This window comes from Serinus canaria, chromosome 3, assembly GCF_022539315.1.
Source record: "Serinus canaria isolate serCan28SL12 chromosome 3, serCan2020, whole genome shotgun sequence".
Lineage (NCBI taxonomy): Eukaryota > Metazoa > Chordata > Aves > Passeriformes > Fringillidae > Serinus > Serinus canaria.
The window spans coordinates 46893017-46920459 of record NC_066316.1 but is presented as its reverse complement, the minus strand read 5'-3'; the positions used below and the strand labels follow the sequence as shown (position 1 = coordinate 46920459).

Below are 27443 nucleotides of genomic sequence, written 5' to 3'. Positions count from 1 at the left end.
GCCTTCAGTTTGTACTCCTAATTTGTTGTACCAGGAAAAGGAATTGCAAGTCCTGATTTCTATATTTAAACAAGGAAATCAGTTGGTGTCTTGACTGTGTTGGCAGCGTTTATTGTTACACAAAAATGACCATTGGTTCAGCTCCTGCTTTCTGTTACAGACATTTTGCATTTTTGGCATTGGGGTGAATAGAGCTAGTGTCTTCAGAGGGTAGCTGCCATTTGGAAGGCTCTTGCAGATTAGAAAGAGTTTATGTTTTTCCTTTAGTTTATGCCTTTGTTTAAACTGGTACCCACTTCTGGAAGTATTTTGGAAGTACAAATGCTCCATGGTAGCAGAATGGTGTCTGCAGCTCAACCTTTCTTGCTTAGACATAAAATATTCATCATGTTATCTTGATGACAGTGTTTGGGAGGGATAGTGGGGAAGGAGGTCCTGAGTAATTCAGACTTGAAAATTATATCATCATCTGTTGTTTGAAAGTTTTATGTTTGTCTCAAATTGTGCGTTGATGTAACGTGGAAAATTTGATTTGTTAATTCTTTTTAGATGGAATTGATTAAAAACATAAGCACTGCTGAGCAGCCCTATTTATTCACTAGACATGTTCATTTCCTCAACTTCTCAAGGTAAGGCATTTTTTTGGTCAAAAATATTTTTCATTGATTTATATTAATTTTAATACATAAAACTTTTTCCCTCTTTTACTTGTAAACAATACAATGCTCTTTTTTTCTTTCCTTCTGGCACTAGAATTCATGTTCTGAAGTTGTTGGTTTTTTCCCCCCACACTCACTTTTCTGTGAGTATGTTTGTGAAAAGCCAGGATGCTTTTATATGCTTTTGCCTCTTGAGATTATTGTGATTTACAATGTTTCCAGTCAAGATGCAAGAGATGGTAATTTAGGTCTTTAAACTGTGCCACTTGTATTTTAAAAGTGGCAGAACACTTCTGTTAACATTTCATCTGTGTATAGCCTGACACTAAAAGGAGACCTAAAACTGCACTGAGTTCATTAATTTTATGCCTGGAATGACTCTTCACCAATATCACCCATTTAATTTTGCTCTGACAAAATAGTCCCGATTCCACAGGCTATGGAAGTATTTTTAAACCATGCAAACAGATTACACTCTGTATCATGGGAGTGCTGTTTCTTCTGGCAGATATTTAAAAGTATGCAGCAAGACTCTAGAGACTTTTATAGCACGGAATGTGAAGAAGATTGAATTTGGATGAAACTTCTAAGCAATTTTTGGAAGGACTTGAATGAGTGATGCCAGTTAGCATTTAGCCAGGATGCAGAGGTTAAAGCTGACTGCAGATGGTTATTGCCCAGGCTGTAAATTTAATCTGGAAAGTATATTCAGGAACCATGCTGTCTGTGCCACCAGATTGGATTTCTTGCATTTAGATTTTTTTTTAATTCTGTAGAATTATGATCATACTGCAGATCTTTGCCAAAGCTTGCCTAAATACACAGCATGGTACATTTTGTTTGCATGGTATTGTGAGTGCATGGTTTCAGGCTTCTGTAGACAGGGTAGTAAGAAATTATAAAATTGAGGGCAGGGCGTGTTTATTTTTGTTTTCTTGGAAAATAAAATATTTTGAGCAATTGGAAATTCACTTGATACAGAACTTAACTATGGGCATGATTTTTATATGGAAACAAGAGGACTTAAACAAAATTTTGATCTTCTATGTTCTCTCTTCTGATTCCTTGAGAGTTCCATTTCTAATGTATTACCTTTAAAAAGGTAATAAAATAAAAAATTAAAACCATTAGGACTTCACACTTTTGGTAAATTATCTCTTTCTTCTTCCAAACTGCAAGACCAAAAGAGTAGCCACATGTGAGGGTCAAAGGGATGGGTCCTGATTAGACTGGTTTTACAGAGATGGTACTCAACATCAGGTATGAGAGAAAAAGATCAACAGTCATATAACCTCTTGCTTCTCCCTCTGGATCCCATTTTCTGTACCTATGGTACCACTAAGGTACCACATTTCTTCTGTAGTGTATACATGATGTATCTACAATGTATTTTCCTTTTTCTTGCAATACAAATCTGCAAAAATAAAACAGTTACATAAGATGTATAAAATTATTTGTAGTTTCTCTTTTGGCTCTGTTGCAAACCTGAAAACATACCTTTTGTTTTATTGAGAGTATCCTTGGTTTCCTAGTAAGTGTGAAGTAGTGAAAAGGCTGATGAGTCTTCTAAATCAGACAGCATTGAATTGCAGCAACGTTGCATACTAGTGTTCAGCATTTCTTAGTGTTTTCTGATAAATTAAACAGTTTTCATTTCAAAATTTATTAGCAGTGTTATACTTAACAATGAAGTAGCATGTTTTATATTTACTTGGTTATTTAATTTTAGGGTGGGGTTTTTTTTAACTGGTTTCTTTAGGAAATCGATTGTCAAATATTGCATTTACAGAAACTTCAGGATGTGATTTAAATACACATTATAAATATTACAATTTTATAAAAGTGTTCTAGTTTTGCTGGATTTCTTTAAACAATTTCTTTGTGGAAACCTTCGACCTCTAGTGGTTAGCTGGACTCAGATTGTCTATGGAATACTTTTCTTCCAATTTGCCTCAGCTTTTCTGCCAGCTCAACCTAAAAGTCATACAAAGCTCCTCAGACAATAAAAAATGGGGTTCAGAATATTGATGTGGTGTTTTCTGGGTGGCAGCTGAAGACCTCAGACAATAGCTTGGCATGAGCAGCCAGCACAGTGGGGAGCAGGGCAGATGCACAGGGATGGGAAGGAGACAACAGCTGACTCCTGACTGCAGGTTTAGGGCAGGTCTAGATCTATGAAAGGCTCAAAGATCAGCTTGAAGATTAAAGAACCCTATTTTGCTGAAACTTCATGTTCCCTTCCAGGAGAAGGCATGAGGCTTTCTACATGCCATTGCAGCAGAGCCATTACTGGAATCTGTGAATTTTTTGCAGGAGCAGCCTTTTTGGGACATCAGTCCAGTAACTCACTTCTCTTGTTCGGCATTTTATACCTTTGAAACCAAGGTTTTGTTCTCAGGAAGGAATAAGAAGCAATTTATTCTCCTTCCTCCTGTACATATTGAGCTGGCAGACAGGTAGAAGTTAGAAGGCATGTTACTTTGCTATTCTTTTGGTTGGTCACATTAGGAACAAAAGAAGTCTCTTCTGCTTGCCTTGCACCTCTCTGCTTGAGTGTTTTCAAGATGTGTAGGGTTTGCATTAAGCCATTTAGAGCATATCACCAAGGTACTAGACAAGCAGAGAAAATATAAGCAGAGTCATGAAAAATGTGAATCTGATTTACTTTGGTTTAAAATAGAGATATAGAGTCGTTTAGGGTAGAAAAGATCCTTAAGATCATCAAGTCCAATTGTTAATGCAGCACTTCCAAATCTGCCACTAAGCCATGTCCCTGAGTGCCACATCTATGTGTCTTTTAAACACCTGCAGGGATGTGGACTCAGTCATCTCCAGACAGCCTGTCCCAATGCCTGACAACCTTTTCCATGAAAAAAAATTTTCTGAATATCCAGTCTAAACCTCCCTGGTGCAACTTGAGGCTGTTTCCTCTTGCCTGGTCACTTGTTACTTGGCAGAAGAGACCAAGCCCCACCTGATTGCAAATATCCTTTCAGATGGTTGTAGAGAGCAGTAAGATATTCCATGAACCTCCTTTTCTCCAGGTTAAAGAACCCCAGCCATTTCTCATATGAATTATTGTCTAGACCCTTCACCAGCTCTGTTGCCCTTCTCTGGACACACTCCAGCGCCTCAGTGTCCTTCTTGTGGTGAGGGGGCCCAAAACTGAACTGAGGTGTGGCCTCACCTGTGCTGAATAGAGGGGAAGATCCCAGCCCTTGTCCAGCTGGCCACACTGTTGCTGATACAGGCCAGGATGCTGCTGGCCTTGGCCACCTGGGCACACACAGGCTCACGTTTGGCAGCTGTTGACCAGCACCCCCAGGTCTTTTTCTACCCAGCAGCTTTCCAGCCACTCTGCCCCCAGCCTGTAGTGCTGCTTGGGGTGGTTGTGACCCAGGTGCAGGACCCAGCACCAGAGTTTGTTGAGCCTTACACGATTGCCCATCAATCCAGCCTGCCTAGAGCCCTCTGCAGAGCCTTCCTACCCTCCGCAGATCAACACTCCTGCCCAGCTTGGTGTTGTCTGAGGGTGCACTTGATCCCCTCATCCAGATCATTATTAAAGCTGTTAAACAGAGCTGGTCCCATCCTGAGCCCTGGATAACACCACCTGTGACTGGCTGCCAGCTGGATGTCACTCCATTCGCCACCATCAGCTGTCCAGTTTTTCACCCAGCAAACTGTGCACCCATCCAAGCCATGAGCAGCCGTGTCTGGGAGAGTGCTGGAGGAAGCTGTCACAGGCTTTACTGAAGTCCAGGCAGGCAACATCCATGGCCTTGCCCTCACCCACTGAGCAGGTCACCTTGGAGGAGGAGGAGGAGGTCAGGTTGGCTAAGCAGGACCTGCCTTTCACAAACCCAAGGTGGCTGAACCTGATCCTCTGCTTGTTGTGTGTGTGCCCTGTGATGGGACACAGGATCATCTGTTCTGCCACCTTCCCTGGCCCTGATGTCAGTCAGGCTGACAGGCCTGTGCTTCCCTGGAGTTTCCTTCCAGCCCTTCTTGTAGATGGGCTCATGTTGGCTAACTTCCAGTAACAGGGACCTCCCTGCTTATCTGGTACTGTTGGTGAGTGATGGAAAGTGGCTCAGTGAGCACTTCTGCCATCTCCTTCTGTACCCTTGGGTGGATCCTGTCTGGCCCAATAGACCTGTGTGTAGCTAACTGGTGTAGCTGCTCACTGACTCTTTCCTCTTGAGTTAAGAGGACTTCTTTCTGCTCCCTGTCTCTGTCTTCAACTTGGGGCAGGGTACCCCAAAAATCACTAGTCTTTTATTAAAGCCTGAGACAAAGAAGGCATTAAATACCTTAGCCTTTTCCTCATCCTTGTTGGTGTTTCTGAGCCTCCCAAACAGTAGTAAAACAATCAACTTGTTGGGTTTTTTTTAACATTGCTGATGTGAATAGCAGCAATGACAAATCAATTGAATTTTCTGCCTTTGTGCCCTGTACCCACTTATAAACCTGTCAGCACTTAAAGCTCTCTGATTATTCAGAAAAGCATTTACTTATGATTGTTTCCAAGTGAAAACAAAAACAAAGACTGTATCTTCTTTCCAGAATAAATCTCCAGTGCAAGTGAGCTAAGCCTTCAGTGGTGAGTTTGAGTACATGCATGTTTCTGAAGCCCCATTAGTTTTGCTGAACAAAGTTCTAAAACCTTGAAAATCTCATCCTGACCTGAATGCTTGCCAAGGCCATTTTCCTGTCATTCTTGAACAGTTTTTTACGAGTTCCTGTTGGTTCATCTGAGTAAACGAATCCCCCTTTACTGCATCTTCATCTTCTGATTCAATACTATCTTTTCTCAATCCAAAGTAGTGCAGAGAGGCAGACAAAAAGATAAATATTAAAAGGAGACATGAAAGCAAATCTTATGTGAATTTTTACAGACATAACTCAAATTATTTCCAGCTTCAAACAGAAGATAAAAAACTTTCCTGTTCTCCTCTCATGTTAGTGAATTTCTACATAGCCCTTGTCACAGAGAAAGCTTTTATTCAAAGTGTTTTGCAGCTTCTGTTCTCAGTCTATTCAGTGCAGTTATGGTTAGCTTCAGAAGATGACCCTGTGCTTCTGGACTACTCCACCCAGTTCATTTCAAGACTGTTTATTTTGTAGAAAGTGGTGCTGGTTTTTTGTGGGTTTGGGGATGTTCATTGTCTTCTTCTGATTTGAAGTCTGTATAGTAATACTGCTGGGAAAAACATCCAAAGTGTTAATCAGGAGCAAATACTAAATAATGTCTCTAAGCAGGTAAAGTTTTATTTGTTGATATATTTGCTGAGATTCCAGGTGTTGCTCGTAGATCCAGGGAGTACAGTGTTGGAGTGAAAGAGCAGAATAACCTTCAGAGAGATAAAAAGCTATTTCAGAATAGCTGCAATTTGTTCACTGTGCATTACCATAAGTGCCTGTTGTCATCTACTTAGTCCAAGGAAAAATTAATCAGGAAGAAGCTTCAAATTCATGGAAAAGCCCCCCTTGATTTCTCAGTAATCTGCTGAATTAACTGTAACAGTCACTGGGCAGTGACTCAAGACACTTGGTGAGTGCTCCAAGTGTCACAGATTTCAGAGAAGCAGGAAGAATGTTTGCAGGAATGCAGAGGCGGGTGGCAAGGCCGTGCTTTTTGGTGAGGATGAGTCAGGGATGTGGAGAATTGCACAACATCTGTTTTGGTCTGGGGAAAGGCAGCATGTCTCTCCAGCATCAAACTCTTCTCTTCCCTCTTCAGTCTGGGCAGAGCAGGGAGCTTGGGCATTCCTTCCTGCCTTGGGGTAAGTGAATGGTGCAGGTGAGTGTGTAAAAATCTAATGGCATGCCTCTGTCAGTGACTGGTGAGTTTTGCTTGTTTGAAGGCTGGCTGATCAGGGCAGGGTGAAGTCAGAGAAAGAAGAAGCATTAAAACAACCACCCAGAAAGTGAGACAGGCTTTTTCATGTCTCACTGGAGCTGTGAATCCTTTACTTTCTGCAGTAGCTATAGGCCACTGAGAGATAAAGCACCTATTCTACTCAATTATCCAGTTTAATTAGGTCTCATAATTCAGTTCAGTATATCTCACTTGTTCAGAGTCAGGATGAATTACCACCCAGCACTGCTGTGTCAGGAGTCATCCTTTCTGTGCTGTCAGGCTGCTGCCCTCTTCTTCCTTTCAGCTGCAGTTTTTGATATCTGAAGTGTGTATTTAGCATGTGTGCATGTGCTTGAGGGAGGGGACAGCACTTCACTTTTGGCATAAGTTTCTAAAGAAATGAGAGCCGTGCAGCAGTTTCAGGTGTCCTACCTGTCTTTCCATCCTCTCCCCTCCTGAACTGCTAAGTAATTTCTGAACATGTTGGCTGCTTTGAAGCCACATTGGGTATGTCACTAGACTTGTGAGACAGCCACACTGCAGGTACATCTGCTGAAGGAAAAGCCATGCAAAACAGAGCTGGTGGACTTGCTGCTGGGCCACAGCACTCACCAGCACTCACCTCCCTGTGCCCTGCTTGGATGCCAGCCCCAAGGCTCTGTTGTGTCCTTGCTTGATGTAAGAGGTGTGGGGAGACAGGTTTGGGGGAGGAGAGAAAGGTCTGTTGGGTCTTCTGCTTGGAAAGGAGCTTGCCTTTAGTCCCTAGAATCAGCATAGGAAATATTTCCAGTTTTCTGTTTTTCATTAGCAGAGTTCATGTGTAAAGTTCTTGTTTTTCTTGAAACAAGCCTTTTTTGGTAGACAGTCTGTATCAACATTGTTGAATTTTTTTTTTATTACTTTTTTGCACAGATAAAATGGCCAACACTAACTAATAAAAATGAATAAATTGAGCTGCTGTAGCAGCCAGAAAGTGTCACATGCAGCAGTGCTGGAAGGTTGGCAATTTTCCTTCAACTCTGACCTGAATTCTGACCTATGGGTAACAATAAATCACATGCTATGTGAAGGCAGGGATGGACAGAGAAATTCAGTCTGGATAAGCCCAAAAGGAAATTTGATTCCTGAATGTTGCTGAGCTCTTTTTGTTAGTCGTTGGTTCTGTGTTTTTTCTCATTCAGAAGCAGCTCTAAAAATTGTGTTTTAACACAGCACTTCGATATAACACAATTCTCTTGCTCTTGCAAAATGTGTCTATAGCTAACAAACAAAAAGGAGGTAAATCTGGATGAATTAACTTTGTCATGTGAATAAGTTTCGTGTTTGAAAGCTGAAGCACACTCTGTGCTGGCAGCTCTTGTTTGGAAGGCTTGCATGTTAGCTTGTTGATAATTTGGAAGGGCTGGATGATACATTTACAACCTTTTTTTTTTGGCAAATAAACATCTTGCTTTGCAATGACTTAACCTATGTATGTATGTCTTCAGTCCGTTGATTTGGAAATAGAATTTCAATTCTTTATAGACTCACTGGAGGTCAGTAAAACCAGAGTGATTCTGTGATGCTGTTTTCATTGTCTTAAAGTCATGCGATTTTTGTCCCGACACCCAGATTTTTTTTAGTAATATGAGGACTGTTGTTTGTTCTTTTCTTTGGAACAATTAATGCCACACAGCGTGTTCATGTTTTATAGAACATGTTTATTATGTCTGTTTACCATGCTCCACTAGCATTTGAAAAGAGTGTGTTGGGCAAATGCGTGGAGCTGGCATAAGAAGATGCTAAATGTCCAGGAGCCTTTGAATGCAAACTCAGGTATGCTTTGAGCAAAAAGCAGTAGTTGGGTCAGCTTGCACTGACTCTGTACAGCTCAGCTATGGGAGGGATTGGGCTCTTTCAATGCCTTCTTGAATCAACATCTTGAAACAATGATTGCAGCCTAAGATTATCTATTAAAGTAATTTTATATTGTGAGGGTTTTTTCCTCCTTAAAAAAAATACACACTTAGGTAAATGTCATTAAAAATGTGGTAGCAAAAAAAAAGCTGCCCTCTGGGCAAGCTGTTAAAAGTAGCGAAATGTCAGCTAAACTCAAGCATGGCCTTAACACTGTGTCTTTATGTGTGTTCTTTATAATCTGTACTTTTTGCTAACACATCATGAAACACTTTCTACCATCATGTGAGGTCTCCCTTGTGAAGTACACATTTCATGAATGGCCACATGGTGCTGTAATCCCTCCTACATATTTTTTTTTCCTTTTTTATACTACCTTTTTTTAATTATGTGAGTGTGTAATGATGCTTTTTAACTGTGACTTGATGGAAGGTTAAGCACAAATTTCATGTGCAGTTTGACCTTTATGTGATCTAAGCAGGGTTTTTTGGGGGGTTTATTTTTTTATTTTTTAAGCATTGCTTTCTGGTGAGTTTTTCCACACATTTTAAGATAATTTAATTTAGAATTTATTCCTATAGTTTTCCTGTGTTCTTTGTATAATGCACTTTTTTTCTTTCATTCAGCTCATAACATGATATTCTCAGAATAGAGATTGTTGCTTGAAATCTAGTGACTGAAGCTGGGGTCAGGCATGACTCCTCAATTATCCTGCTTTTACTGGTGTTCAGCTTCCATGCTCACAGTCACACTGCAGATTATCAAATTGGGAGTAACTTGATTTAGAAGGATGCTGATTAGTCCACAGGGGTCCAAAAGAGAATAAGAAGAATGATCTGAGATTTAAAAAAATTTACCTAAAATCACAGGAAAAGAAAAACAAAGAAGACATGGAAAGTGGAGACTGTCATAACACTTCTGATTTTTTTTTTTTTTTAATTTAAAAGATTCTGCAGAGAAAAAGGGACTGTGCAGTTCTTAATGAATAATAACACAAGTGGCGGAGTGGAATTGTATCCAGTTCTAGATCAGACATTTAGGAAAAGTTTAGAACAACAAGGGCAGCAAAGCAACAGAATAGATTATACTTCAGGATTTTGAAGCTGGTAGTGGCAGCTGCTTTGCTGATCCTGCCTTCAGACAAAAAAGATGGACAGTGACAGTTCTGAATAATTTGGAAGCTTTTTTACCCTTGATAAATAGGTTTAAACATGAAACTTCCATCTTTCAGAAAAGAAATGGAAGTCTTGATTCTAAATCACCAGTGATAGAGAAACTGCTGCACTTGATAAATTCTTTCAATAGTGAATTGTCGTCTCAGATAATAAATTATGAGTTATCTTTCCTCCTAATTTTTCAGAGAAGTTCAATTGACTCATTTTCCTTGGATCTCAGAGTGCATTTGTCCACTATGTAAAGACTCATCAAATTTTTCTCCTGTGTACTTTCATGTATAATTTCTTACACACTTTCATGCAGTCAGCTCTCAGCCTTCTCTGTATTTTTTCCTTCTCATTCTCTTTGCAAGCTGGAGGCTTTTAATTTTCTTCATCATTTTTGTGATGCTGCATGAACGTTGTTCATGTTTTTCTGAAAATGGACTCTGTGAATGGTCACGAGTGCCTTGTCAGGCCTTTACTCCTCTCTCCTCCTGCTTCTCAGAAAAAGGGAAACTAGGATTATTATTCTGGCCTGTAAGGTTTCCTGCACTGCTGATAATATGTGGAAGTATGGATGTCCTTGCCAGAGCTACTCCTTCCCTGTGAATATGCTCTGCTTCAGGTTCTAGATGCTTTGGGTTTCACTTGCCATACTACAGAGCAAAATGTTTTCTTATGTCTTTCTTGCCTGGTGGCTCAAGTGGCTTTTTACCAGCAAACCACTCCCTTCAATATTCCCTCCTTTTGCAGCTTTGTTTTCTGAAAATATTATCACTTTGCACTTAGCTTCTGAATGACAGATTATCACATTAAACTGTGTAGGTTCAAAGCCTCAAGCAGAGTAGCATCCACAGTCCCTCTCTGAGGGCAGATTTTCACATCTGCGGCGGGGCAGCCACGTTATAACTTTCACTTACATTGATTTTTATATTCTATAGATTGCATACATGATATACTCTGCTGAGTTACAATGGTTTGTTGTTTTTTGGGGTTTTTTTGTTACACACAGTTCACTGTGTTTCAGTTTCCATATGGACATTCCTAACATTGATTTGCTCTCTGCAACAGCCATTTCCACGGGATGGCTGGTGTCACCATACTCCCCTTGATAAATGTATTCATACAGGAAGTCAGGTATGCAATGATGAGTACATTGCAGCATCCTTTGCATAATAAGAAGTAAGAAGTCGAGCCCCAAGATTTTATGCTAATGTAACTACCTCAGCCAAATCTGTGGTCTCATTCAATTTTGAAAATACATCTTTTCTACCTATCATGTTTGTTGATTTAATACTTTCCAAAGAGCTGTATCAGCTATTCTACTATTTGCGGGAAATTTATTGTAATACTTTGTAATTAGTTTTCCTCTTCTCTGTGCAAATGCATAACATTTGCATCTCTGAATTACAGTGAGACATTAATCAGAGGTCCAGAGAATTCCTGAGCCAGACCTTTGGAAGAAAGTCTTATATACAGGGTATCTGGAATTAGGTGATTTTAATTAAAATGTGGAGTTTAGCTGCTGTTAGTCTTTTATGGAGAGTTAGTGTTTACTCCCCTACTTGTTTCCGGCTGTAACTTTGCATTACATAAATGAAAACATAATTAGATTTTCCTTTACTTGGGACCCATGCAGGATACTTATGCATGTTGGTGCTGTTCATTGTGAGTTTACATATTAAACTTTGATATCATCGGGAGAATGAAAAGTATAGGGTAGAAGAAAGACCCTAATTGTTTTGCATCCATGAATGACTGACAATGTACAGCCTAAAATATTCTGGTAGATTTACAGGACAGTGAAATAGGGGTTTTACAGTGTTATCTTTTAGCCATTCACTGGTCTGAGGCAGCTTACTAAACAGTTCCTAGAGGACTCAGTTGTAATTTTACAGTGATGTGATCCAGACACATCACTTCAGAAACTGAAATTTCTACTATTGAAATCTCAGGTCCAGAAGGGGTGATTGATGAGGAGTGTGCACTTCAACATTTTACTGTTAATCTTGAGCCACTGAGCATTTTTTATCCCTACACACACCTCTTATTGGAGAGCCGGCCAGTCAAAGATAAAGTTTGATAAGGTAAAGTCAAAGATAAAGAAATGAAAATACTTATTTCATAGAATCATAGATATGTTAAGGTTGGAAAAGACTGCTAAGGTCATCTGATCCAACTGTTAACTACACTGCCAAGTCCACCACTAACACCATGTCCCTAAGTGCTGCATCTACATGTTTTTTGAATGCTTCCAGGGATGATAATTATATCACCTGTCTGCATTCCTTGTTTTGTGTCTGGAATAAACTAGAGAGCGATAACAAAAAAGCAGCTGGCATAACTTTTAGTTCAGCTTGCTGGGGAGAGACAGCCTAGTTAGTACTCTCCAAGAAAGGAAAAAGGCCTCATGAAGCCAAAGTTTTTCCCTGAAGTCTGCTCTAGATAGTCCTTGTACCTGTTCAGCTATGCCAGTAGTGACGTGGGTGCATCAGTAGAGAAATGCCCTATATCAACTCCACCAGTTCTAAAGAAAAGGTTGAAGGCATCACCACAGCAAGAGGTCATGAGCAGAGGGTGAAGGCTGCAAGAGAGGCACTACAGAAAAGAGCAGAAGATAAACTCTTGATTATGGAAGCTGGCAGTACCTCAGCCCATTCCTCTTTACATCTCATCCTTGAGAAGGAACACTGGAGCATCCCAGAAATGCCTGGTGCCTTGTGTGCAGGGGATTGCTTTGGCAAAAGTTCATGCTGATGCAAGATGTTATGAAAACTAGTATTTCAAAATAACTTTTTCAGAAGATAAATGTTGAGGTAAATGCATCTAATTAAGTCCTAAAAAGGTGAAGGTTCTATGTTAGTGTTTTTACATGACCTCCCTGTGAAGCTGTGCTGCAGGGCAGGTAATGGAGCTCTAACATAATTGCTGAGTAAAGATGGCTGGGCAATTGCACTCTCAGCATGTGATTGTTACTTGTATGGCACTGGAAAAGGAAACTGTGCTTGCTTTATCAGAAGGACACACTGTGCCTGTTCCTATTAATATTATGTGGCTGTTGGTACTTGTTTGCTTCCATTATACTGAATTTCAAGCAACCACCCTTTTTGTTTAAGGGGAAACAGTGTGTGTGGAAAGAGTAAGAGGCAGACAAAGTTTCCTTGAGGAGTTGTGCTTTGCCTGCAAGGATGAAGAAACCATCTTCTACTTGTGTGAAGAGTTTTGTATTGAATACAAAGGCAGCAGCCTCCTGAAATGAAACAAAAAATAATAGGAGCTAAGAGAGCCTCTATTTTAAAGCCAAGCAAATCACTTCTGTTGATTTCTACCCTCTAACTTGCAAAGGGTTTGTCAATGGTTTTAAATTCAGATTTTGGTAATGTAAATAATAAAATTGGAAATGATCAGAAATGTGAAGGGGCAAGCTCACATTCTTCTCAGGCTTTTTTTTTTTTCTTTTATTAAAAAAGATGTAGGGGACTATATTATTAATGAAGCTAAATTTCATTGATTGAAGCTTGCAAATAGTTTTTTTGATGAGGACTCTAAAAACACCTTCAACAACAGATCAGTTAAAATGAATGGGATTTACTAGTACATATAAAATAAATCAGGAGACATTAAGTACAGGAAGAACGTTGTGGGGGTTGGTGTATCCATTTGCAGTGCTCTGGTGGAGTGGTGGTATCCTGACCCGCTCTTCCCAGTCGTGTCAATGTGCTGCTGGAGATGAGAACATTAATGCAACTTCATCATGCAGGATCCACTCATAACTCCACTCAGAGAAGGTAGGTCTGTTACTCAGGCCTAGAAAATATGATCGTGTCCCATTTTGAATCCTTCACAATAGGGGTTTGAGTGCAAATAAGGTGATGTGATGTATAATGAGAGCAGATTTCTTTTTTGCAAGAGCACTTTCATGTGGGTATTGTTAATCTGAAAAGTTTCACTTGGGAGAGCATTTAATATGTTGTGATTGATAGGTATCTAAAAATATGCAGAACATACTTGAACAAATGGAGCATTGATTTGCCCTTTTCTTCTTTAAATAGCTTAAGGTACTTGATTTTTTTTTTTAACCATTAGGATTTTTTATGCTCTGTGAGTGCTGCTTAGCTTCCATAAATGACTCCAAGCACAGTTCATAGAAACAAGTGGTTGGAATTTGAGGTATTATAAACTGTGTTTAAAAAAAAAAATGCACATTTGAATAAGGACCAGAACAGACTTGATTTTTCTAATAATTCCTTGCTTGTTGCCTGGTGGAGCAACCCACAGCTGGGTGTATAGCAGCTGGTTACATTGTGCAGAAAATCAGAAATTTGAGCTGCCCTGTGTTTGGGGAGGTGGGGTGCATGCATAAGCTGCATTTTGGGAATGGAAGTTCCTCTGTAGCATTTGTAAAAGAGTGACCTCCCATCTCAGCTGTCCTCTTGGGGTGATTGAGCTTGTGTGAGCCTCTTTTCTCAGGGCTTTTGGTCCTGAATTTACTGTTCTCATGTTCAGAAACATGAATTTACCAGCAAAAGGGTGGGCTGGGAATATGGTGGGCTGGTTATCCAATCTCACCCCTCCTTTTACTTCAGAAATGTGTATTGAGAATTTCTATCAAGATAGCTATTAGCTGTCTGATTTTCATTTTTTGCTCTTCTGATGAGCATTTAGGTTTAACATCCTCTATAGAACCTGGGGCAGGACATCCCTGCTCTCTTGCTTCTATAAATCTTGTGATCTTTTTATCTTAAGACAGCTTGCTGCTGTCATCACTTCTTACTATTTACTGCTTTCTCTTTTCTTTGCTCTCCTGCACTCACCTCTGTCTTTTGATTATTGCTATCTGCATCAAGCAGCAGGAGGATAATGTGTTCAGTAATTTAGATGCAATCCATTCTTTCCAGCAATTTCACTTGAAAATTTTAGTTTTCAAAACTACGAGGCCAAGGCATCCACTCAAAGCTTTCTATTTGAGTAAATATTGTTGGAGCTTTGTGCCCACATTGTCCTGTGGTATTTGCAGGAATGCCCTTTGTTTTTCAAATGCACGTTTTATATCTGTATAAAGATAAAAAGCAGCACAGATAAGCTTAGAGAAGAATTCAGGGTACTAAATTCAGGATACTTAACTTGCACGTCCATGTCCAAACTGGGTTGTGCACTAATCAGGAAGCAAGGAGCATATGCCTTTATAATTGGATTGTTTTAAAATTTTATGCTGTCTGTGCAGTTTCAAATTATGGCAGTGATCCTGCAACACTGAGGTCAATGAGATTACTGATAGGCATAGTTACTCATGAGACAAGCCTTTGTAGACTGTATTTAGGAGTCTGGGGAATCATGCAGAAGAAAAACCAGATTTAAACTCTATGAGATTTTTCTCTTGTCTTTTACTGGAATTCATAATTTTAAACAATTTTGCTGCCTCTTTAATATTTATGAGAAGCCCTGATCTTTTATTATACAAATTCAATTATTCATTGCCTCAAAAGATGGGGAGAAACTGAAAGGGTTTTTTTTAATTTAAAGGGTGTCTTCTGTTTCCTCTCTTTAATCTAGTATTTTACATTTTAGAAGAAACTATATAAATTGTGACTTAGAAAATCATCAGAATACCATTTAAATACTTAAATATGGCTATGTCCTCAAGCTCACAAAAATAAAGTATAAACTACTGCTTAAGTGAGAATTGTTCACCTAAATTGGGGAAACAGAAGAGAGAAGCATAATCCATGTTCTTATATGAGGAAAATTCCAAGCTGAATTTATCCTATAAACTTCTCAGTCCAGGAGATTTTATTTTATTATCTCACAGAATTTGTAGTCCATAAGCCTGTTCCATGAATGTCCATTTTTTAATTTTGACTATGGTACAGTGTAAGCAGCTTCCCCTTTTTTTTCCAGTTAGGCCTGCTCTCTTGGTGCTGTGTGTTGATATAAAATATGCAGTCAGTGTTTTAACATTCTAAAAATACAGTGTAGTCACAAACCTTCCCAAGCTTCTTTTTCCTCCTTTCCTCTTTTGGTATCCCAGCTATTGAACTGAAAATGCTAGCTCCAGGAGGTGCTTACACTTAGCTCCAGGAGGAGACATACATGGGGGTATAGCCAAAGTGGTGAAGTTGCTCTGGTTTGTCTTCTCATCTCTAAGTTGCAGATATCTATGCTACGTTTTGCTGATGTGCAAGCCTGGTCACAGCTGTTCTTACCCTTTCCTTTTCCTTGGACTTGCATGTTCTTGAGATTGATACCTCATTTCTTTCTTGAAGCAAGAATTTTCATATGGACTTTAAAAAAAAAAAGAAAATAAGTTCATGAAGTGCAGTACAGGGATAAGGTATTGCATAACCATGAAATAACCTCAAATCCAGCCAGTGGTGCAGACTGGGGATGAGGGGACGAGGTTCTGCACAAGTTCCAGCAAATAAAAAGTTGGAAATACCATGCATATCTGTCAGTTCATCCAGAGGAAGCTTTTGGAAAAAAGCTTTCAAAGTAAGCTGAAAATCCTTTGCACATTACTGTGCAGGCAAAGGTGATCCAAGGCTGCCTTCCCGCAGTTGCTGTTGGGTGGTGCCTGTTCTAACATGACTGCCCAGATAAGAAGTGTGTTGGGAAGAAGAAATGTTCATTCTCTGATTCATCTGCTGAAGGTTCTTCATCTGAATACATCAAGGAGAGATCTCAAGAAGCAAAACTGTTGATACAGTGTTGCACAGTGGTTTTCCACTAAATTGTTTGTAGTACACATATAGCTTAATGTGATTCCATATTTACTGTTCACCATAAAGAGATCTCACATGCATTTACAAAGGTTTAGAAACTGGTTGTAAGGTTCTCAGTTTCACTCCTCATCTTGTAAAAGCTCTGAATTTCTGTAGGAAGTAATATAAAAGCATTCAGATGAGAGATAATAGATATGTGTTTGTGTGGAGCCTGTGGTGAGATTCACCCATTTTTCTTCCCACCAGGTTTGGAGGAGACCAGCCCGTGTACATCAATATCATTAGAGATCCTGTCAACCGATTCCTATCCAATTATTTTTTTCGACGTTTTGGAGACTGGAGAGGAGAACAGAATCACATGATCCGTACCCCCAACATGAGGCAGGAGGAAAGATACCTGGTATGTTTAAATAAAAGGTTTTGATTACCAATTTCCCTTCATTATGTAGTGATGTTATTCAAACTGGATGTGTGAAAAGTGGGAGACTGAGGCATCTCCCATCCTGTGGTTTTCCTCTGTCTTCTCTTGCCTGGTCCTCAGCTTTACTGTGGAGAGTGTTGCCAGTAAATTCAGTTTGATCTTGATTAAGCTGACAGCAATTTCCAGATTTTCACTGCTGAATTGTGGTCCTTACACTGAGTTGTATTTGCACTGCATAGTAATGTAATAATTCTGCCTATATTTATCACTGTGAATATTCAGACAGAGTTTTAGGTTCAGACTATGTCTGTAACTCTGCAGCCTCAGGAGAATATTGAGAAACAGAGGAAGCTCAAATCTCTAATGTTCTTGCTGCTAAGTTGTTAGTAATGTTATTTACACCAGGGCTCTAATCTCAGTCCTTGCTTTGGTTTTGTTGCCTTTTGTCTTTTTTGGGTTATGATCATGGCAATAATGCTGAATAAGCTATTCATAAGAAGTTTTAGATTTGTACGACTGCTGAACTGTTGTAATACCTGCCAGCTTTTGCTGCATACCAAGACCCCATGACAGTAGGTGTTGAATGAATGCTAAATATGAAACTGAAAAGCTAGGAAGGTGTCTAGTTTGGTTTAAATTGATCACTTTGCTTGTACATAGACACCTCTCAAAAAGGCAAAATGGTGGAATTACTTCTTGCTCTCTCTCTAACAGAGATCCAGTTGGATTGGACTCAGCCTTCAGGCATGCTTGAACTGCAGAGAGTTCAGTGAAACAGCAGTGACAGGACAGCTTGATGGTCTGCTGTGAGATGTTGCAGGCCAGACATAATGTCAAAACAAGATTTGTCTGTGGCTTTTGGAGGAGAAGGAGAGGATGTTTTTGTGAGATTTTGAGGAGACTATAGAGTACAAGATGTGTGATGAGCCGTAGAGAACACAGCTCTGAACAACTGCCACACACCACCTTTCTGCCCTAGCAGAAGTTAGATGAATCCAGGGTGGGCTGGGTTTTTTCCCGCATTACAGAGCTGTTTAAATTCCATTTCTCTTCTGGTTTTGATCATGCAGAGCCCTGTGAACAGACAAGCTTGTACTTTGCAGGTAATTGGAGGGGGAGGCATCAGTGTAACAGTCTAATAGCCTTAAACTTAATGATATCTCCTGTACAGGTATAAACTGTGAAGGATTTCTTATTTGCTATGTGCCTATAGATCCCAAAGAGTTCCCTATGTTGGCTGAGTGGGTCTTGATCTCCTGGTGTGCAGAGCTGGAAGGTTTTGCATGTTGTGTGTGCGTGGACTTCTGCTTCATCATCTCTGAATGGACAAGAGTGTTGAGGAAACTAATGAGAGGTGGGGGATTTTACTGCAGCTTTGTAACTCTACTGCATTTTCTTTTTTGGAAATGTTAAAAGTGAGTGGTAGAGCCTGTACTTTACTTTGAGTGCTTTCTCATTTGAAGTGCAGTGATTGGCATCTCTTACGACTGGGTGTGGTATTATTTCAGTACTGACTGTGCAGCTTAAGACCTGATATATATAGTCAGTGAAATTTTACTTCAAGCAGAACTGAAACTAATAGATCCAATTCATACTGTCATGGTTTAAAAACTAATAGAAATTACCTTGCATTTTCATTGGCATTGGTATGTTCTTTAAGAAGTTAATTATTTATATGCATATGCAGATATCTGTACATACACAGATCAGTACAAAAGCTATAATGAAAAAGAAATAAAAAGCGTCTGACGGGTCAGTAATCATTTTGTTGAAAAGGCAGTTTGTTGATCTGAGGCACCATTAGCAACCTTAAAAAAAACTATTTTTGCATTTTCATTTTGATTTTCGCTGTTGGTTGGTAAGTCAGTGTTAGAATCCTGGAAACATTTTTGGAACCTGTTTTCTGTCCTTCCTTGGCAGACTTTGGCAGTCACTTGCCCTGCTCAAAGAGAGTGAAGTAACACATAGGTTACTTGCCAGTGAAATTAATTGTCTTGAAAGCTGCTCATTCTGAATGTTCAGCATTTTTAACACTTGCACTATCCAACCACATCATATATTGCATGCCTGCATTTTAATCTTTTCCTCAGTGGTGCAAGAAAATCAGCTGGCATATTTCTTAAAAATCAGGTATTGGGGATTTTGGAGTCATAGCTTCAGAAATCTGCAAAATCAATTGTCAGGTCTAGCTGTCAAGAAAGTAAGCAGTTGGTTTTACCTCTGAGCATGAGCCAGTAGGCCACTTTATCACAGGACTGATGGGTGGCCTCATTGCAGGTCTCGTAACTTTTGCAATTCTTCCCTAATATTCTTCGAAATGCAAAAGTCACCATGAAATGTTACTCTCTTTTTTTACAGGGGACTATTTAAGGATAAACTTAGATTTAGCCTATTAAATAGTTTCAACATCAATCACAATATTAAACCTAAGTTTAATATATTCAGGTGTGCCTGACCACGAGCAGAGATACATGAAAGCAGAGGGAGAATATGAGCTTTTACTTTTCTTCTTCCATCAGCCAGGAAAACACATAACTGCTAACTGATCTCTTTGGAGTACTGATACTGACACTGAGCTCTTTGGAGTACTTGATATTGTGTGATAGCAGTTATAGACTTATAAATGGACTGGAAAAGCTTTATACATTACTTTTCTGTTTTATCAGAAGAGATGGGTTTGCAGGCAAAATATATATATATATCTGGAAACTGGGTCTTAGAGGCTAATTGTGCTTTCATCAGCCATGATGTTCTTGGCTTCCTATCTCTTGGTAGGTGGTGTGGGCAACTGGGAACCTTTCCAGGCCATCTTGGCATCTTCATCAACAGCTGCCAGCACTGGCCATCTCCATTGAAAAGCTGAGGCCCGCATCCATATTCCCTCAAACCGCAGGGTGAAGGTGTGGGAGCTCAGCTGCTCTAGAAGGCAGGCTTTAAGGGTGGAAAAACATTTTAAGATCAGGTTTTGTGTCTGATGAGTTCCAGGTTGTGATGCCCTTGATGGAAGCATTCCCTCTCCTCGATTCTAATCCTTAAGAAAAAAAGGGAGTTGAAAAAAACCCATACTATCTTGAACTCTTGTAGTACCTTGCATGCTGTTTTTTTAGCATTGAAAATCTGAATTGCTGACATTGCAAAGGTCAGAAACAGAGGCAGAAATTTCTGCCGTTCACTGATAATTTGAAATTTTCTCTGAAGAGAGCTTCAGGCTTTGACTTTGTTCCAGGAAACACAACCATTCATTCAGGAGTCAGATCAGTTGTTCTAAACATTTTGGTAAATGTCTGTGTTTACCAAAATTTAATTAAAAGTCAGGATAAAAAACAAGCCTTTTATTCATGACTCAGATACAGCAGAGGCAGCTGCTGCCATGTGTGAGTTTTTACCTAGATCCACCAGCTCCTTGCAGTGCCTGACCTGGCACTTTCACTACTGGAGTGAGTTGTTGTTAGTCACCTGAAGAAATCACTTCTAAGCTTCCCCTCAAAAAATAGAGGCAGCATGGTAGTGTGGAGTAAGGCAGAGAGGTGATTAATGGTGAGCACCTTGAGCCAAGTCTCAAGCACACCGATGTGACTGTCAGCCCTACATTATGGTCCTGTAGGATGAGATAAATTCACAAAAGTTAATTTAAATCCATTGTAGTAAATGTGTTTCAGGTTGAACTAGAGTTCTTAGAGTAAATATGCTTCAATAAAGCCAGCAAACCCTAATCAGTGCAGTTGTGAGTGCTGCAGGTACCAAGCAAAAGAAAACCATGCCTGAGATACGATTTAGTTCAGGGCTTGGAAGTGCAGAAGTTAGGAAGCACCCTGATGAAGAGGGACTACTATTAATATTTTAATGCTTTATATTAAAATTGTTCCTTCCAGAAAACTTGTTTATAATTATCTAGTGTTTATTATAGCTTTAGTTTGAGATATCAAATATTAAAAAAGGCATGTATAGAGGTTTCATATGTTCTTAGGACTTGGTAAAACTTTGATCTAAGACTGCTCAGGCTGAATGAGTGTTTGAAGCAGCATGGGCTGTGTGTTGTTGCCTGAATTGCAGCAAATCTGGTCACAGGGAATTCTGATCTCTGTTAGGCTCATGAATACTGTGACTCCTGGCTCACTCCAGCAAAAGATTTCTGAGCTAATGTATCATAAGTGAGAATTTTTGTATTCAAAAAATCATTCAGTAAGATAAGAATTTGTCACCTTCCTATAGGATATTTCAAATTTTCATTATAATTAGCAGTTACATTTGCACAGTTTATCTGGATGGCTCTGCATAGTTTTTCAACTTCATCTCTGAAAATTAATATGCTTTTCTCAGCAAAAATTGAAAATATTCTAACAATATTCAACCTCATTTATGTTAAAGATTACTCATGCAAGTGATCCCATAAAGGAGCATCTGTCCTTTTGTCTTTTAAAGGAAATGTTAAAATAATTGTTAAAGGTGTATTAAGATTACTTTAAAGAAGGGAAGTAAAATTCAAGTGATGTCAGGGAACTTTCACATCAAATTTCTCATTATAGGGAAAAAAATCCTTTTGCAATGTTAGCTTTTATGGCTAAATACTTAAACTAATGTTTTTTAGGTTATTTCATAAATTTCAAACAAAATAGTAAAAGGTGACTGGGAGAATGGGTAAACACCACAGAGCATTATTTTTTTTTAGTCTTCAATCTTGAGAATTTCCTTTTATTATTTCCATGGTTTTCATTAATATAAGAATATTCACTAAATATATTTAACTACTTTTATTATTTATATCCTCAAATTTCTATCTACAGTGAAAAATATTCTTTTACCAATTACACTGGTTTTCAGACAGCAGCTGGCTGTCTTATTTCCTGTGTTTATCTGCATAATCCCCTGGGTAATTATATTATGAATTGTCATCATCAGTTGTCATCGTTGAGATTTATCCTTTGTGACTTCAGATAAGTTTCTTCAAGCTTTTCAGTTGCCTGACACGTGGTCTCCAGGAGAGACCATGGTGTAGAGCCCATACCTTCATCTTCTGACTGTCACTCTCATGAGTGTGTTTCTCTATTAAAAAAAAAGGCTGGGAGAGAGTTGCCTGCCTGCAGGTTTGGTGCAGTGAGGGAGTAGAGGGTTCATGACTCTGATTTTCATGTTGAGGACCTCACAAGCGGGGCTACCAGGGTCTGTTGATTGAACCTGGGCAGTTTTGAGGAGGCTTTGATAAGTTGGTTAACATTGTTTAGACTGGAAACCTGAGGCCTGCAGAGGTTAGAATTATTTGCCTTTGTCTGTGCAGTTCAGACCAGATATTGGGGAGTTAAATCTAGAAATTAAAAAGAACATTTTTCACGTACTGTGTTCTGAGCTGTAGTTAAGAGACTAAACATTTTGTGCACTCTCAGTGTTTTCCCTGACATACTCCCATGCACACAGCAGTCATTTTCCTGCCTGTGTTATGCACTGGTGCTGAGGTGGCTGAGCTGGTTCCTGGACGTGCAGCAGTGCAGTTCTGCAGCTGAGGTCGGCTTTGGGATCACACGGTAGCGCCGATCCCTATCCCTGTGCCCGGGACAGAGCGCTGCTGAAGCACAGCCACCTGTCAGCTGACCCAATTAGAACAGTTTGCTGCTTCTTCCCTCTAATGAGTGCTTTTAATAGTCTCCAGCTGTTCCCTTTTGCTGCATTACCTCTTCACAGCAAAATTTCTGGCCCATTTCTGCAGCTCTTCATCTATTGTGTGTGCTCTAAAACACCGTTTTCCCCCTTAGATTCTCCCATTTTGTATTAATAATTTATTGAACCACAAAGTTAATGGTAATTCAGACCTCAGCTGGAGGAGGGACTGATTAAACAACTTATAGTATTAAAGGAAATATTTTCATGGCTGGCATTTGCTTTTCAATGACTTTAATTTACAAACCAATATTTTTTAATGTTCCCCTGTGGAGTTTGCATTCCAAACATTGCAACATTACGCATTTATACAAAAGCAAGAAAATGTGCCTTCCAAATCTGTTTTCATTCAGTAGTCCAAGTCAGTTGCACATGGTAAATATGCAATATAGCATTGGTTAAGATTGCAACACTAAAAATTTCTATGTAATTCACAATACATACCTATATTCATAGAAAATGTAAGATTAATACCATGCTTTTATTTTAATGATACCATTCTGTATTGCCATTCTCCTTTTTGTGGAGACAGGACACAGGATAACAACAATATATTGCTTCAGAAGGTAAAGAGTGAGGGGTTTTTTCTTGTAGTGTTGTAGTGGTCTGAAAATTTCTGGCTGTTGCAGTTTTTAAGGAACTGCACAGAAAACTAGCAGCCAAGTAGCAGCAGAGGTCCCAGCAGTAAGTACCCACAATCTTATTTAAATGTAACATTATTACAGGGTTTTACCATATACTGTGTTTCAGTAGCACTTTTTAAGACATTTATATACATAAGAACTTATGATATTTTATTAAAGGACCTTGCTGTATTAAGTTTAAAATAATGAATCTTCGTTTTTATGGTGATTTTGCCATGTTTTTTATTTGTGCCTTCTGAGCATGAATACAGGACAGCTCTTGATGTTCTCTCTTGTGCAGCTTTTTGGGTTGTATGTGTTGTGGTAGCTTGGGGAAATAGTTTTCTTTAGCTTCTCTATAGGAAGATCCTTTTTGTAGAGTGGAAAATCCCAACCACAGAACAAAGATTCTAATATATTGATGCCAGCTTTTTAAGGCCCTGTAAACTGTATAAGAGAAGAGGGTATGTCTGTGTTATATTTTAAGGAGATATATTTTTGGATCATTGAACAAGAACAGAAAAAGCATTCTTGTGCAGCCCAGGGACAAAAGCCAGTGAAGGCGGGAAAGCAGTTTGCAGGGGGATAATCCTTATTTCACTTACAAACTGATGGACTCTCAAGCCTTTTGCAGGGTTAGGAGTGAGATCTTCTGTGTGGGTTGGGTGGTTCTACCGTGGCATCTGCTTGTTTCCCAGTAGCAGTCAAAAAAGGCAAAGCAAAAGCAATAGAGAGCAATACAGAGAGCTTCATTGTATATAAATCTCCATTGTGTCTGCACTTGACTACTTTCATTTGGCATTTGTGACTTCCTGTCCTAGGGTATTTCCTCCCAAATCTGCCCTAAACAAGGACATCTCCGATTCCCTAAATGGGATTGAAAGAACCAGAAACCCTCACAAATGGGTGGGAGAAATCATTAAATAATTTTCATATGAGGAATGACAAAGGCTAGGGCTCTTAAGGAAGAAGTAAACAAGGGAAAGAATATGAGAAGACAGATTTCTGGGAGGCATGAAAAAGTGGCCTGAAGGATGATTGCTTTTGAGCTGTTTCAGTGTAAAACTAATAGAAGTTTACAATTGGAATGGGTAGTTATGGGATCCAGTAAAAAACAGAAAATGCGATGGTTTGGACAACATGTAATGAAGCTATGGAAGTCCTTTCTGGTCATTGTTGTGAATAAGTTCTGATGGATTCACAAAGGAAATATTTTAGGAAACATTTCTTTACAGAAGGAGTGGTCAAGCACTGGAAGAGGCTTCTTAGAGAGGTGGTTGATGCTCAAGGCATGTCAACGTTTAAGAGCGATTTGTACAACACCCTTAACAACAGCTTTAACTTTCAGTCAGCCCTAAATAGGTCAGGCAGTTGGACTAGATGATTCTTGTAGGTCCCTTCCAACTGAAATTATTCTATTCTATTCTATTCTATTCTATTCTATTCTATTCTATTCTATTCTATTCTATTCTATTCTATTCTATTCTATTCTATTCTATTCTATTCTATTCTATTCTATGTGCAGCTATGTAGCCTCCAAGGGCTGTTAATTACCAAGGCAACACCTCTTCATCAGAAAATGTCTGATCAGTAAAAATTTAAAGCCTCAGGGGTACCCAGAAAAAGGTCCTGTGTTTATGGTAAATGTTCCTCATAGCCAGTAGTGATTTTCTAAAATTGGTTTCTGCTGTGGGAAACTCAAAAGCAAACTTGAAACTTAGATGCTTACAAGTGAGTTCTACTACTAGGTGATTTATAAAAGGTAGTTACAGTTATAGACATTTCCAGTTGAATGCTGTTTCTTGACTTTAAAATAGTTGAGTGTTCTTGGGTATATGCCATAGTAGCTAAGACTTTGTTGTCCTACATCTCTGCCAATCAAAGTGGCAGAGATGTAGGACTTCCTACATCTACTTCCTTTTTTTAAGTTCCAAATTGATGTTGAAGCTATTAATTGTTAACACTGTCATGACTATTCTCAAATTTATTGTTAAAAGCTAAGATACAAATGCATTTAAAGTACAAACTGCATCCACGATTTCACATTGTGCACTGTAATAGTAAAGGTACCTGAAGAGAAGATGTCAAAATCCTTAAAACAGAGGGATAAAGCATTTGTTTCAGTGCTGTCATTTGTTTCATGCTGTTCAGAAATGCAAAGTCTCTTTGGTTTGATGTTTCAGTATGGGTGAATTTCAAGTGTTTGTTAATTTGTGTAAGCCTCAAGTTGAATATTTGCATTTTCAGTTCTCACATACTTTGTCAATGTGAAAGTAACAGGAACACTCATCTAAGCAGATAACACTTGCATGATTCCCAGTAAGGGATGACTTAACAATTATAATTAGCTGACAAGTAACTATTTCAAGTGAATGAAAACAAGAGGATCTGTGTGTGATATGAATGTTATCTTCAGTGCATAGTGCATGTTAGGCATTATGAACCCAAAAGCAGCGTTCAATAGTCATCAGGTAAAACTAATTATTGATTGATATTTTGTTTGTCTTTCAGTTGGAATACAATGGTTTTTAAAACTGGAATGTTCTGTCATCCAGAAAAAAAGAATTCTTTCAATTTCTGTTAGTGCAAATTTTTAAAAAATTATTTTTAAAGTTACAGTTTGTACATGGCATAAATAATGGAGATGGGGCATTGACCAGCAAATATTAAAAATATGATGTAATAATGTAGGTATGTATGTGTGTTTAGGAGTAGGAGTAAGACTTTTTGAAATTATGTTTAATTAACAATTTTTTGAAGACTTGTCTGATGAAATCACGGTAGCTGTCCCTAGAAAACCATACTCTAGAACCTCCTAAGTAAGATTTTATACTCCATACCATAAAAACTCCTTGCTGGGAGTTTGCCTTTCCTGTTTTCTTTTCCTTCTTGTGTTATGCTTTAACCACCTTAAATAAAAACTCTTTTATTGGCAGTAGAATGGGGAAAGAAACTGCAGAACCTTTTACTTCTCCTGACAGAGGAAGGACAGAGAGAGACAGCCCTCCTCCTACTGCCAGCATCTTGAATGTGTTCAGGCTGTGGCATGATAATGTAATTTCAGGCAGTCAGATACTCACTTCACTCCGTAGGTGTCAAAACCTGCAGGAGCTGACAGCCCATGAAAATAAAACTGAATTTATTAGCCCATTTTACTCCTTGTCTGTCATCCTCTTTCCTTTTTGTGGTTTATACCCAAGTTTTCTGGCTGTCAGAGCTGCCAGCAAAGTGAAATAAGCAGAGATCCTGATCTCTAGAACTTCCTCTCCTAAAGCAGAGCTGGAGCTTTGAGGTGATGGATGGCAAGGAGAGTGCAGGGCGGTAGAATTAGGAGAACTGCCCGCCCATGGTGCGTGGCTGACGTGGTGAGGGATAGACATGTCTTTATACGAGCATCCAAAGCTGTCCTGAGCCTTAGGTGTTTGTTGACAACAAAATATTTTCCTACAGTGTAATTTTTTGGTGGTGTGGACTCCTCTGTTGACTGCAGAATGGCTGGGTCACTCTTGTCAAGTCTGTATTTTTAAGACTTGAAGGAGTTTATGTTGAAACCATATGGAAGCAGAGATGGCATTTTGTGGAAAAAAAGGGACATCGGTGCCCAGACGTATTCAAGACTTAGTTTATTCTAGTTTTTCTGAAGTTTTTAAGGCTTATACCATGCAGAGTAAAATCCTGTGCCTTATCCTGGCCCCAGCTCACAGGGACCCCAGGGCCTGCTGGAGCACTGTGTGCTTGCTCCTTTCTGGTTGGCACCAAGGCTCATGTCTGTGGAGCACAGGTGGGGTGCCTGAGTATCCTGTGGGACACATCTGGGCTGCTTGTCTGGCTAGGAGGTTGGCAGGTTCTTCCCAGCCAGCCCACCCAGCAGGGAAAGAACCCCTAATACAGCAGTGAAGATGAAGGCCAGAGGTGCACATTTAGGTTTTGTTTCTTTCTCTTTACAGAATGAATAGATCTGAACTGGGGAACAGTCTGCCTAAAAATCTGGTGCTGTCTGTCTATTCTTGCTTCGTTTCCTTCAGTATGCTCCTATGATGGAGAGATGTGTGTTTGTGTTTCTCCAAAAACAACCAAATGCCATAGGTTTGTGTTGGCAGATGGGTTGTAGTGTTCTCTCTGGTTGCTTGGCCCTGCCTGGCAAGTGGCTGCTGTGTTTTCCTTCAGGAGTGCTCTTCAGGTGTAAGGTATTCCAGAAATCAGTTTTTCCTTCTTGGCCTAAAAGTATTGCTACAGTTCTCTCCTCTCTCCTCTCCCCTCTCCCTCCCCTCCCCCATTTTTTCATTAATAATCAGTCAAGTTAAGAAGGGTACTGCTGCCAGGAAATATTTTTTTATGTCTTCCTTGTAATTCTACGTTATTTAAAGAAAAAAATGTTAAAAAAAAAAAAAAAAGGCCCCAAGAAACAGGCAATCATCTCTTTCAAAGGTGGTTTTGGTTTTTGCCTTAGGAT

At 39.3% G+C, this 27443-nt stretch overlaps 1 protein-coding gene across 1 annotated transcript in view; it reads left to right on the top strand.

Moving 5' to 3' along the window:
• UST (uronyl 2-sulfotransferase) overlaps positions 1 to 27443 on the top strand; it is a 152489-nt gene that overhangs the window by 78973 nt on the left and 46073 nt on the right. Inside the window, exons 4-5 of the mRNA XM_030236339.2 lie at positions 550 to 629; positions 16541 to 16694. Coding sequence (XP_030092199.2) covers positions 550 to 629; positions 16541 to 16694 — 234 coding nt within the window. The remainder of the gene's footprint in view (positions 1 to 549; positions 630 to 16540; positions 16695 to 27443) is intronic.